At 57.6% G+C, this 13,877-nt stretch overlaps 1 protein-coding gene across 1 annotated transcript; it reads right to left on the bottom strand.

Annotated features, from left to right (window-relative positions):
• Window positions 1–1,277: 1,277 nt before the first annotated feature.
• Window positions 1,278–12,676, bottom strand: LOC144491208 (leucine-rich repeat and calponin homology domain-containing protein 4-like; the record flags this gene model as incomplete). The annotated part of the gene is made up of 7 exons (XM_078208885.1): window positions 1,278–1,370; window positions 1,844–1,978; window positions 2,692–2,741; window positions 3,955–4,088; window positions 7,729–7,837; window positions 9,648–9,744; window positions 12,561–12,676. Coding segments are annotated over 7 exons (734 nt in total), but the record flags the coding sequence as incomplete, so codon positions are not given.
• Window positions 12,677–13,877: the final 1,201 nt, after the last annotated feature.

Here is a 13,877-nt window from a genome sequence, read left to right as displayed (position 1 = left end):
GAATCCCCCCACTATCAACATCCTGGGGGTTATGAACAGAAACTGAGCTGGACCCAGCCGTATAAATACTGTGGCTCCCAGAGCAGGTCAGAGGCTGGGAATCCTGCGGAGAGTAACTCACCTCCTGACTCCCCAAAGCCTGTCCACCATCTACAAGGACACAAGTCAGGAGTGGGATGGAATACTCCCCACTTGCCTGGATGGAGCGGCTCCAACAACACTCAAGAAGCTCGACACCATCCAGGACAAAGCAGCCCCGCTTGATTGGCCCCCCATCCACAAACACCCACTCCCTCCACCACCGACGCTCAGTAGCAGCGTGTGTACCATCTACAAGATGCACCGCAGCGACTCACCAAGGCTCCTTAGGCAGCAACTTCCAAACCCACCACCACTTCCATCTAGAAGGACCTCACTTAATGAAGGAGCAGCGCTCTGAAAGCTCGCGATTCCAAATAAACCCTGTTGGACTTTAACCCTGGTGTTGTGAGACTTCTATCCGGAAGGACAAGGGCGGCAGATACCTGGGGAACACCCCCACCTGGTCCGAGTCACTCACCATCCTGACTGGGAAATATACCGGCCGTTCCTTCACTGTCGCTGGGGTCAAAATCCTGGAACTCCCTCCCTAACAGCACTGTGGGTGTACCTACACCACACGGGGACTGCAGTGGGTTTAAGATGGCGGCAACTCACCCACCACCTTCTCCAGGGGCAGTGAATACGGGGCCCAGATACCAGAAATTAATTTAAAATAAAAGGACTGAACCCGGATGTCGTCACATTGGAGGCAGTTCAGGGGAGGGTCACTGGATTGATTCCAGAGACGAGGGGGTTGTCGGATGAAGAGAGATTGAACAGTTTAGGCCGATACTCTCTGGAATTTAGGAGAATGAGGGGAGATCAGATTGAGGTCTACAAGATGATGAAAGGTGTGGATAAAGTAGACGTGGAGCGGATGCTTCCTCTTGTGGGACATTCTGGGACGAGAGGTCACAGTCTGAGGATAAGAGGCAGCAAATTTAAAACAGAGTTGGAGGAGAAACTACTTCTCCCAAAGGGTTGTGAATCTGTGGAATTCCCTACCCGGTGGGTGCCGGGACAGGGAGTAAATTTAAGGAGGAGTGAGACAGATTTTTAATTGGGAATGGGGGTTGAAGGGTTATGGGGAGAAGGCAGGAGAATGGGGATGAGGAACGTATCAGCCATGATCGAATGGCAAAGCGGGCTCGATGGGCCGAATGGCCCCATTCTGCTCCTATAACTCATGGACTTACCCGGATGCGGCCTTGCTGCTTGGGTCACTCAGCGAGTTCGGTGACTGGAGGCTGAACAGTGAGGTTCTGGCCATCGAACTGACACTGGGCCCCCTGGGGAGACAACACGGGTCACTCATCGTAACAGGTATCACCCCACCCCCCCCCTTCCCCCCAAGTGTCCCGTTCCCCCTCGCTAACGTTCCCCAATAGGAGAGGCCCAGGCAGTCTGGGATCCAGCCCCAGGGAGCAGTGAGTGTGCGCCCCCGAGTGCGCCCCCCCTGAGTGCGTGCGCGCGCGTGTCAGTGCGCACACGTGTGAGTGCGTGTGTGTGTGCGCAAACATATGCGTGGGAGAGGGAGGGGGAGGGGGGCAGTCCAGGAACACGGGACAGGAAGTCCGGAATTGGACACAGAGCAGGTTCCCTCGGGACGGGGGGGAACGGGGGCGCAGAGGATGGGGGGGGGGGAACGGGACGGGACGGGACGGGACGGGATGGGGGGGGGGGGGGGGGGGGGTAGGAATGAGGGGGGGCGGGGACGGGGGGTGAAGGACAGAGATCTGTTTCCTCAGTGTGACGCACTCACCGTTCCCGTCGCTCTGCGCTCTGACTCTGAAGCTGCTTCTCTCTCGCCTGCCAGATCTGTAACGTCTCCGGTCGCCTCCTCTCCTCCCCTTCCCGATGGGCCTCATCCTTTCCCGGGGAAACCTCCTCACTCGCTCTGCAATCCGGGACAGAGAGAGGAAAATAAAAATCAACTCTCCCCAGCGTTGCGGCTTCCAGCTGGAGACCGACGGCACAGTCCGATCCCAGACTCCGAGCGCACGTTAGCCCAGTGACAACCACTCCCAATGCCCCGCTCCAAATTATAAACTCTCAAATATTCCCTTAAAATTCCCAACGTAAACCGGCCTATTGAAAGGGCCACGAAAATAATGAGACACTTTTTACAACCTGTGAGAGCTGAACCCCGACATAAACATTCACAGCATGCTGGGGATTCCACACATCCCTGTAACAGGCTCAAGAGAGAGGGGCTGAATGGCCTCCCGTTCCTGTGTAATAGGCTGCAGCGAGAGGGGCTGAATGGCCTCCTCCTGTTCCTGTGCAATAGGCTCGAGAGAGAGAGAGAGAGAGAGAGGGGCTGAATGACCTCTTCCTGTTCCTGTGCAACAGGCTGGAGCGAGAGGGGCTGAATGGCCTCCTCCTGTTCCTGTGCAATAGGCTCGAGAGAGAGGGGCTGAATGGCCTCCTCCTGTTCCTGTGCAACAGGCTCGACAGAGAGAGGGGCTGAATGGCCTCCACCTGTTCCTGTGCAAAAGGCTTGAGAGAGAGGGGCTGAATGGCCTCCTCCTGTTCCTGTGTAATAGTTGGAGAGAGAGAGGGGCTGAATGGCCTCCTCCTGATCCTGTGAACCCTCAGTACGAGACTCACCCGTTGGGAGGAAGTCGCTCGCTGTAACTGCTTCTGCGCTGTTTCTGATCCTGGAGAGAAATTAAAACCAAATACAGATTAAAAATAACCAGTTGTACACAGATTACAACACAGAACAGCAGGGAGAGAGAGCGCCGCACTGTCAGAGGGTCAGTGCTGAGGGAGTGCCGCACTGTCAGAGGGTCAGTGCCGAGGGAGTGCCGCACTGTCAGAGGGTCAGTGCTGAGGGAGTGCCGCACTGTCAGAGGGTCAGTGCTGAGGGAGTGCCGCACTGTCAGAGGGTCAGTGCTGAGGGAGTGCCGCACTGTCAGAGGGTCAGTGCTGAGGGAGTGCCGCACTGTCAGAGGGTCAGTGCTGAGGGAGTGCCGCACTGTCAGAGAGTCAGTGCTGAGGGAGTGCCGCACTGTCAGAGAGTCAGTGCTGAGGGAGTGCCGCACTGTCAGAGAGTCAGTGCTGAGGGAGCGCCGCACTGTCAGAGGGTCAGTGCTGAGGGAGTGCCGCACTGTCAGAGGGTCAGTGCTGAGGGAGTGCCGCACTGTCAGAGGGTCAGTGCTGAGGGAGCGCCGCACTGTCTGAGGTTCAGTACTGAGGGAGTGCCGCACTGTCAGAGGGTCAGTGCTGAGGGAGTGCCGCACTGTCAGAGGGTCAGTGCTGAGGGAGTGCCGCACTGTCAGAGGGTCAGTGCTGAGGGAGTGCCGCACTGTCAGAGGGTCAGTGCTGAGGGAGTGCCGCACTGTCAGAGGGTCAGTGCTGAGGGAGTGCCGCACTGTCAGAGGGTCAGTGCTGAGGGAGTGCCGCACTGTCAGAGGGTCAGTGCTGAGGGAGTGCCGCACTGTCAGAGGGTCAGTGCTGAGGGAGTGCCGCACTGTCAGAGGGTCAGTGCTGAGGGAGTGCCGCACTGTCAGAGAGTCAGTGCTGAGGGAGTGCCGCACTGTCAGAGAGTCAGTGCTGAGGGAGTGCCGCACTGTCAGAGGGTCAGTGCTGAGGGAGCGTCGCTCATTATCTATCCCTCATCTGACATTATTACAGCACATTATCTGTGTCATTGCTGTTAGTGGGATCTTGCTGTGCGCATTTTTGCTGCCTGCATTTCCTGCATTATTACAGTGACTGCGCCCCCCCAGGGGGAGGCTGTTCGGTGATGTTTTGGGAGTCTCGGAGCTTGTTGGGGGTTCCCACAGAAACACAATCTCTCTCTCTCTCTCTCTCTCTCTGCGGGGGTTGAGGTTCCCGCCCCGTTACCCCTCCGAGTGTTGAGTTTACCTCCTCCGAGGCAGCAGTGCGAGGGGACCTGCCGGCGGAGGGAGTGGTCATCATCGCCTCCGACTTCACGCCTTTCTCCTCCTCCCCGTCCAGCGCGCTGTCCATAAACCCGATCCGCTCCAGCTCCAGATCAACTGCAAACCGGGAGAGGGGGAGGGAGGGGCAAAGAGGGAGTTAGTGTCAGCACCGCCCGCCGGCGCACACAGAGCAATTCCCGCGAGGGTCGCCGTGCCACCCCCCACCGCCCTGGGAAAGGGGAGGGGGGTGGGGTCACCGGATTGCCAAGGGAACGAACCTAGACTGTGGATGAAGCGAGGGAGCGGGCGGGTGTTTATTGTATTCATTGGTGGGACCTGGGCGTCGCCGGCTGGGCCCAGCATTTATTGCCCATCCCTCGTTGCCCCTTGAGAAGGTGGTGGTGAGCCGCCATCTTGAATCGCTGCAGTCCACGTGCTGTGGGTTGACCCACAATGCCGTTAGGGAGGGAATTCCAGGATTTTGACCCAGCGACTGTGAGGGAACGGCCGATATATTTCCCAGTCGGGATGGTGAGTGGCTCGGAGGGGAACCTCCAGGTGGGGGTGTTCCCGGGTATCTGCTGCCCTCGTCCTTCTAGATGGAAGTGGTGGTGGGTTTGGAAGGTGCTGTCTGAGGTGCCTTGGTGAGTCGCTGCAGTGCATCTTGTAGATGGTACACACGCTGCTACTGAGCGTCGGTGGTGGAGGGAGTGGGTGTTTGTGGATGGGGGGCCAATCAAGCGGGGCTGCTTTGTCCTGGATGGTGTCGAGCTTCTTGAGTGTTGTTGGAGCCGCACCCATCCAGGCGAGTGGGGAGTATTCCATCACACTCCTGACTTGTGTCCTTGTAGATGGTGGACAGGCTTTGGGGAGTCAGGAGGTGAGTTACTCTCCGCAGGATTCCCAACCTCTGACCTGCTCTGGGAGCCACTGTGTTTATACGGCTGGGTCCAGTTCAGTTTCTGGTCAGTGGTAACCCACAGGATGTTGGCAGTGGGGGGATTCAGTGATGGTAACCCCCAGGATGTTGATAGTGGGGGGATTCAGTGATGGTAACCCCCAGGATGTTGACAGTCGGGGGGTTCAGTGATGGTAACCCCCAGGATGTTGATAGTGGGGGGATTCAGTGATGGTAACCCCCAGGATGTTGACAGTCGGGGGGTTCAGTGATGGTAACCCCCAGGATGTTGATAGTGGGATCCTCCTCGAGGGAGGGGGCGGGTGGGCCCCAGGGGCGGGCGGTGCGATTGGTCTTGCGCATGTGGCCCTTTCGAAAGACATTTGATAAAAGTGCCACATGAAAGGCTTGTTACAAAAAGCGGACGGCGAGGGATTCAGGGGGCCAGTCGTTGCCTGGATACAAAACTGTCTCTCCCTTCTCTCCCCCCCCCCCCCCCCCATCCCTCTCTGTCTCCCCCCTCCCCCCACTCCACTAGGGCCATCTGTCACTGGTCCCAGGTTGTCCTTCTGATTGTGGTGGGTCTCGGCTCGATGGGCCGAATGGCCTCCCCCTGCACTGTTGGGATTCTCTGACCCTCTGCTTACCTTTGCTCTGTTATTTCCACTCTCTGATCGGCCGCTATTGGCACCATTCTCAGCCTTTATCACCACCATTTACCATTGTCTTTCTGTCTGTGAGGTCTTTGCCAATCTCCTCCTACTCCCCCGATCAGTATAACTCCCATCCTATTCTATGCTGCTTTCACCTCTGACGAAGGGTCATCCAGACTCGAAACGTTGCCTCTGTTCCCTCCCCCACACACGCTGCCAGACCCGCTGAGATTTTCCAGCACTTTTGACTTTTGTCACAAAAGCAAGTTAACTACCGTGTTTTATCAAACACAAACTGGGATATTACGGGCTCCGCACTTTGGGAAGGATTATCCAGGCCTCGTGGAGAGGGAGCGGAGGGAGATTGTCTGGAATGGGACCCGGGATGAGGGGAGTTCAGTCCATGCGGAGAGAAGCTGGGATCGTTCTCCTTGGAGCAGAGAAGGTTAAAGGGTGGCACAGTGGGTTAGCGCTGCTGCCTCACAGCGCCAGGGACCCGGGTTCAATCCCAGCGGCACGGTGGCACAGTGGGTTAGCGCTGCTGCCTCACAGCGTCAGGGCCCCGGGTTCAATCCCAGCGGCACGGTGGCACAGTGGGTTGGCACTGCTGCCTCACAGCTCCAGGGACCCGGGTTCAATCCCAGCGGCACGGTGGCACAGTGGGTTAGCGCTGCTGCCTCACAGCGCCAGGGACCCGGGTTCAATCCCAGCGGCACGGTGGCACAGTGGGTTAGCGCTGCTGCCTCACAGCTCCAGGGACCCGGGTTCAATCCCAGCGGCACGGTGGCACAGTGGGTTAGCGCTGCTGCCTCACAGCGCCAGGGACCCGGGTTCAATCCCAGCGGCACGGTGGCACAGTGGGTTAGCGCTGCTGCCTCACAGCGCCAGGGACCCGGGTTCAATCCCAGCGGCACGGTGGCACAGTGGGTTAGCGCTGCTGCCTCACAGCGCCAGGGACCCGGGTTCAATTCCCGGCTTGGGGTCACTGTCTGTGCGGAATCTGCACGTTCTCCCCGTGTCTGCGTGGGTTTCCTCCGGGTGCTCCGGTTTCCTCCCACAGTCCGAAAGACGTGCTGGTTAGGGTGCATTGGGCCGTGCTAAATTCTCCCTGAACAGGCGCCGGAGTGTGGCCACTAGGGGATTTTCACGGTCACTTCATTGCAGTGTTAATGTAAGCCTTACTTGTGACACTGATAAATAGATAAGGGGGAGATGGAATCGAGGGGTTCAGAATCAGGAGGGGGTTTGGATGGAGTGAATGAGGAGGACAAAGAACAAAGAAAATTACAGCACAGGAACAGGCCCTTCGGCCCCTCCAAGCCTGCACCGACCGTGCTGCCCCCGTCTGAACTAAAACCCCCTACCCTTCCGAGGACCATATCCCTCTATTCCCATCCTATTCATGTATTTGTCAAGACGCCCCTTAAAACTCACTACCGTATCCGCTTCCACTCCCTCCCCCGGCAGCGAGTTCCAGGCACCCACCACCCTCTGTGTAAAAAATCTGCCTCGTACATCTCCTTTTAACCTTACCCCTCGCACCTTAAACCTCCGCCCCCTAGTAATTGACTCTTCCACCCTGGGAAAAAGCTTCTGACTATCCACTCTGTCCATGCCTCTCATAATCTTGTAGACTTCTATCAGGTCACCCCCTCAACCTCCGTCGTTCCAGTGAGAACAAACCAAGTTTCTCCAACCTCTCCTCATAGCTAATGCCCTCCATACCAGGCAACATCCTGGTAAATCTTTTCTGTAACCCTCTCCAAAGCCTCCACATCCTTCTGGTAGTGTGGCGACCAGAATTGAACACTATATTCCAAGTGCGGCCTAACTAAGGTTCTATAAAGCTGCAACACGAGGAGGAAGTGTTTCCCAGTGGCAGGAGGGTGGGTAACCAGGGGGGGGGGGGCACGGATTGAGGAGAATCGGGAATGGAACCAGAGAGGGGGAGAGTGTTTTAAACGCAGCGAGTTGTTGTGGTCTGGAAGGCGCTGCCTGAAAGGGCGGTGGAAGCAGATTCAACAGGAACTTTCAACACAGGGAATTGGAGGAATGCTGGAAGGGGGAGATTTGCAGGAATGTTGAGTGGGAAAAGCAGTGGGACAAATGGGATAGCTCTATCAATGGGGCTAGTACAGGTTCAGTGGGCTGAATGGCCTCTGTGCGTTGATGCCTGTGACCCGCAGACTGATCGGTTTATTCTCACTGTTTGTGCTGTTCTCCGCCTGTCCCACGATCCGGCTGTCCCTCAGCTGCCTCTGCTCCCGAGAGATTTCCACCATCCGCAGAGACAGATCCGTGAACTCATCTGTAGACTGAGAGCAGACAGGAATCCGGATTAGACCCAGATCAGACCTGGACCACAGCCGGATCAGAGCCGGAGCGAACCCGGATCAGACCCGGAGCGGACCCAGAGCGAACACAGACGACAGCCGGATCAGAGCCGGAGTGAACCCGGACCGGACCTGGAGCGAACCCAGACCACAGCCGGATCGGAGCCGGAGTGAACCCGGACCGGACCTGGAGCGAACCCAGACCACAGCCGGATCGGAGCCGGAGTGAACCCGGACCGGACCTGGAGCGAACCCAGACCACAGCTGGATCAGAGCCGGAGTGAACCCGGACCGGACCTGGAGCGAACCCAGACCACAGCCGGATCAGAGCCGGATCGGAGCCGGAGTGAACAGAGACAGCCGGTTGCACATTAACCCTCACCCCCTTCCCCCGTCCCTGTGAAGTCAGTGCGAAAGTGAACAGCCCACCCCCCACACTCCTCCCACCCACCCACCCACCGCCCCCCTCACCCCGAGCCCACTCCCCCACCCCGAGCCCACTCCCCCACCCCGAGCCCACTCCCCCACCCCGAGCCCACTCCCCCACCCCCCACAGCACGTGCGATCGGTGAGCTGGAGTCACGTGTAGGCCAGACCGGGTAAGGCCGGCTGATTTCCTTCCCCAAAGGGACATTGGATGGGGTTTTTCTTAAGCCACTATGTGGGCGCCATGGTTACCATCCCAGTCCCTTCCCATCAGCCTCCCCCCTGCACTACAAGCGGGGAGACCCCTCCCCCCACCCCAACTCCCCCCCTCCCCTCAATCCTACTCCCTTCACCCCCAACCATCTCTTCCCCCCTCCCCCTTCAACCCCCAACTCCTCCCCTTCCCTCTGCCCTTCCTCCCCACCCCCTCCACCCCCAAGCTTCTTCCCCCCTCCCCCTCTCCCCACCCCCTCCACCCCCAAGCTTCTTCCCCCTCCCCCTCTCCCCACCACCCTCCACCCCCAAGCCCCTTCCCGCCTCCCCTTCCCCCTGCCCCTCTCCCCACCCCCAAGCTTCTTCCCCCCTCCCCCTCTCCCCACCCCCAAGCCCCTTCCCGCCTCCCCTTCCCCCTGCCCCTCTCCCCACCCCCTCCACCCCCAAGCTTCTTCCCCCCTCCCCCTCTCCCCACCCCGCCCCCAAGCTTCTTCCCCCCTCCCCCTCTCCCCACCCCGCCCCAAGCCCCTTCCCCCTCTCCCCACCCCTCTCCGCCCCCAAGCCCCTTCCCGCCTCCCCTTCCCCCGCCCCTCTCCCCACCCCACTCCATCCCCAAGCCCCTTGCCCCCTCCCCTTCCCCCTCCCTGCCCCTCTCCCCACCCCCAAGCCCCTTCCCCCCTCCCCTACCGCACCCCCCTCTGCCCCCCAGCCCCCTCTCCCCACCCCCTCGCCCCTTCCCCCTCTTCCCACCCCCCTTCCCCCTGCCCCTCTTCCCACCCCCCTTTACACCCAGCCCCCATCCCCCACCACTTTCTGCCTTCACCCCGACCCTGGGGGCCCCTCTAACACCGCACGGTGAGTGGGGAGCAACCCGCCTGAAACTCGTGCGCCTCAGGACCCTAACTGAGCGTTAGGGCCTCTCGCTCTTCTCCGGAACATTCCACAGAGCTCAGCAGTTAGTTGTTGAGATTGAAGCCCCTTCTCCGTATCCGGGTGGGAGGCCCCTACCCCAGACGGCCAGACCAAACCCCCCTTCCCACCCACCCACCCCGACCTCTCCATATCCAGGTGGAAGCCCCCCCTCCCCCAGACGGCCAGACCAAACCCCCCCCACCCCTCCCCACCCGCCGCCCCGTCCCTGGGCCGGACTCACCTCGTTCCCTGACCAGCGCTTGCTGCCACTATCCACACTGTTAAAGCCCGAGTCCAGGTCGCTATGCTGCTGGCTCCCGCACAACTCGTCAGAGAGACTGCAAACAGGACGGGAACCTGGTTAACCGCGGCAAGAACACTGCCCTCTCTTCAGTTACTCCCCAGCTCTAACTGAGTGTCTCGCCCGGACCCCCAGAGAGGGGCAGTCGCGAGTCAGCCACATTGGCTGTGACTCTGGAGTCACGTGTAGGCCAGACCGGGTAAGGATGGCAGATTTCCTTCCCGAAAGGAACACTAAAGGGGCAGCACGGTGGGTTAGCGCTGCTGCTTCACAGCGCCAGGGACCCGGGTTCAATACCAGCGGCACGGTGGCACAGTGGGTTAGCGCTGCTGCCTCACAACGCCAGGGACCCGGGTTCAATCCCAGCGGCACGGTGGCACAGTGGGTTAGTGCTGCTGCCTCACAGCGCCAGGGACCCGGGTTCAATCCCAGTGGCACGGTGGCACAGTGGGTTAGCACTGCTGCCTCACAGCGCCAGGGTCCCGGGTTCGATTCCCGGCTTGGTTCCCTGTCTGTGCGGAGTCTGCACGTTCTCCCCGTGTTCTCGCCGTACGCGTACGGCGTACTGGCCTTCATTAATCGAGGGATTGAGTTTAGGAGTCGGGAGATAATGCTGCAGCTTTATAGGACCCTGGTTAGACCCCACTTGGAGTACTGCGCGCAGTTCTGGTCACCTCATTACAGGAAAGATGTTGAAGCCATTGAAAGGGTGCAGAGGAGATTTACAAGGATGTTGCCTGGATTGGGGGGCATGCCTTATGAGGATAGGTTGAGGGAGCTTGGTCTCTTCTCCCTGGAGAGACGAAGGATGAGAGGTGACCTGATAGAGGTTTACAAGATGTTGAGAGGTCTGGATAGGGTAGACTCTCAGAGGCTATTTCCAAGGGCTGAAATGGTTGCTACGAGAGGACACAGGTTTAAGGTGCTGGGGAATAGGTACAGAGGAGATGTCAGGGGTAAGTTTTTCACTCAGAGGGTGGTGGGTGAGTGGAATCGGCTGACGTCGGTGGTGGTGGAGGCAAACTCGTTGGGGTCGTTTAAGAGACTTCTGGATGAGTACATGGGATTTAATGGGATTGAGGGCTATAGATAGGCCTAGAGGTGGGGATGTGATCGGCGCAACTTGTGGGCCGAAGGGCCTGTTTGTGCTGTGGCTTTCTATGTTCTATGTTCTATATGTTCTATGTCTGCGTGGGTTTCCTCCGGGTGCTCCGGTTTCCTCCCACAGTCTGAAAGACGTGCTGGTTTGGGTGCATTGGGCCGTGCTAAATTCTCCCTCAGTGTACCCCAACAGGTGTCGGAGTGTGGCGACTAGGGGATTTTCACAGTAACTTCATTGCAGCGTTAATGCAAGCCTGCTTGTGACACTAATCAATAAACTTTCAACTTTTTTCAGTGAACCAGGTGGGTTTTTAAATCGACAATGGGTCCATGGTCATCATTACTGGGATTAGTGCCAGATTTTATTAAATGAATTTGAGTTACACCGGATATCGGGGTGGGATTCGAACCCGGGTCCCCGGAGTATTGACCTGGGCCTCAGAATTACTGGCCCACTGATGTGACCATTTGTCCCCGTAACCCCGTCTCCCCATATCTCACTGGGACTGGAATCCGGCGGGGGGAGGGGGGGGGGGGGGGGGGAGCGATGCACTCAATGGTACAGATTCTCACTCAGACCCCATTGGGGGAACTGGGGGCAGTTCTGCCCTCCCCCCCACTCCCCCACTGAGGAAGGAGATGCTGGCCTTGGAAAGGGGGGGGGTACAGCCCAGATTGACCAGAATGAGACCAGCACACAAAGGGTTACGATACGAGGACAGGCTACACAGGACAGGCTGGTATTGCCTCGAGTGTAGAGGATTACGGGGGTGATCTAATCGAGGGGTTTAAGCTGATTAAAATAGAAATTTCAACGCTGGGGTTGGGAGGTTGCTGTGGGGTTGCGGCAGCTAAAGATTGGAGGCTGAAGGCAGGTAGATGGAGTGAAACCACAGATAAAACATGAATGATGGAACAGGCTCGAGAGAGAGGGGCTGAATGGCCTCCTCCTGTCCCTGTGTAACAGGCTTGAGGGGGGGCTGAGTGGCCTCCTCCTGTCCCTGTGTAACAAACTCAAAGAGAGGGGCTGTATAGCCTCCTGTTCCTGTGTAACAGGCTCGAGAGGGTGGCTGAATGGCCTCCTCCTGTTTCTGTGTAACAGGATCAAGAGAGGGGCTGAATGGCCTCCTCCTGTTTCTGTGTAACAGGATCAAGAGAGGGGCTGAATGGCCTCCTCCTGTTTCTGTGTAACAGGTTGGACAAGGGGCTGAATGGGCCTCCTCCTGTTCTTGGATAACAGGCTCGAGGGGCTGAATGGCCTCCTCCTTTTCCTGTGTAACAGGCTCGAGAGAGAGGGGCTGAATGGCCTCCTCCTGTTTCTGTGTAACAGGCTCGAGAGAGAGGGGCTGAATGGCCTCCTCCTGTTCCTGTGTAACAGGCTCGAGAGAGAGAGGGGCTGAATGGCCTCCTCCTGTTCCTGTGTAACAGGCTCAAGAGGGGCTGTATGACCTCCTCCTGTTCCTGTGTAACAGTTGGAGAAGGGGCTGAATGGGCCTCCTCCCGTTCTTGTATAACAGGCTCGAGGGGCTGAATGGCCTCCTCCTGTTCCTGTGTAACAGGCTCGAGGGGCTGAATGGCCTCCTCCTGTTCCTGTGTAACAGGCTCGAGGGGCTGAATGGCCTCCTCCTGTTCCTCTGTGAGGGAGTTTGAAGGGTGATTTTCCCAAGGGGCCGGACAGCCCAGTCCACCAGCTGTTCCTCAGTTCGATCCGCTGTGTAGATATTCAGTAAACGCAAAGGGTCAGGAACTCACCAGGAGCTGAAACCGTGAGGTCGGATCGATCGCTCCAAGTCTGAGAGGTCAGGGACTGCTTTACACGCTTCAATGTTCAAATATTTAAATATATGGATCTTCCCTTTGGTACAAATCTGAAAAGAACAGGATGTATGTAGAGTAAACCTCACAAACTGTCCCCATCAGACACTCCCAGGACATTGACAGCACGGGGTTAGATACAGAGTAAAGCTCCCTCATCACTGTCCCCATCAAACACTCCCAGGACAGGTACAGCACGGGGTTAGATACAGAGTAAAGCTCCCTCATCACTGTCCCCATCAAACACTCCCAGGACAGGTACAGCACGGGGTTAGATACAGAGTAAAGCTCCCTCGACACTGTCCCCATCAAACACTCCCAGGACAGGTACAGCACGGGGTTAGATACAGAGTAAACCACACAAACTGTCCCCATCAAACACTCCCAGGACATTGACAGCACGGGGTTAGATACAGAGTAAAGCTCCCTCATCACTGTCCCCATCAAACACTCCCAGGACAGGTACAGCACGGGGTTAGATACAGAGTAAACCTCACAAACTGTCCCCATCAAACACTCCCAGGACATTGACAGCACGGGGTTAGATACAGAGTAAAGCTCCCTCATCACTGTCCCCATCAAACACTCCCAGGACAGGTACAGCACGGGGTTAGATACAGAGTAAAGCTCCCTCTACACTGACCCCATCAAACACTCTCAGGACAGGTACAGCACGGGGTTAGATACAGAGTAAAGCTCCCTCTACACTGTCCACATCAAACACTCCCAGGACAGGTACAGCACGGGGTTAGATACAGAGTAAAGCTCCCTCTACACTGTCCCCCATCAAACACTCTCAGGACAGGTACAGCACGGGGTTAGATACAGAGTAAAGCTCCCTCTACACTGTCCACATCAAACACTCCCAGGACAGGTACAGCACGGGGTTAGATACAGAGTAAAGCTCCCTCTACACTGTCCCCATCAAACACTCGCAGGACAGGTACAGCACAGGGTTAGATACAGAGTAAAGCTCCCTCTACACTGTCCCCCATCAAACACTCCCAGGACAGGTACAGCACGGGGTTCGATACAGAGTAAAGCTCCCTCTACACTGTCCCCCATCAAACACTCCCAGGACAGGTACAGCATGGGGTTAGATACAGAGTAAAGCTCCCTCTACACTGTCCCCCATCAAACACTCCCAGGACAGGTACAGCACGGGGTTAGATACAGAGTAAAGCTCCCTCTACACTGTCCCCCATCAAACACTCCCAGGACAGGTACAGCACGGGGTTCGATACAGAGTAAAGC

Source organism: Mustelus asterias, unplaced genomic scaffold (genome assembly GCF_964213995.1).
Source record: "Mustelus asterias unplaced genomic scaffold, sMusAst1.hap1.1 HAP1_SCAFFOLD_4720, whole genome shotgun sequence".
In the NCBI taxonomy this organism is placed as follows: domain Eukaryota; kingdom Metazoa; phylum Chordata; class Chondrichthyes; order Carcharhiniformes; family Triakidae; genus Mustelus; species Mustelus asterias.
This window is presented reverse-complemented; position numbering and strand designations above follow the sequence as displayed.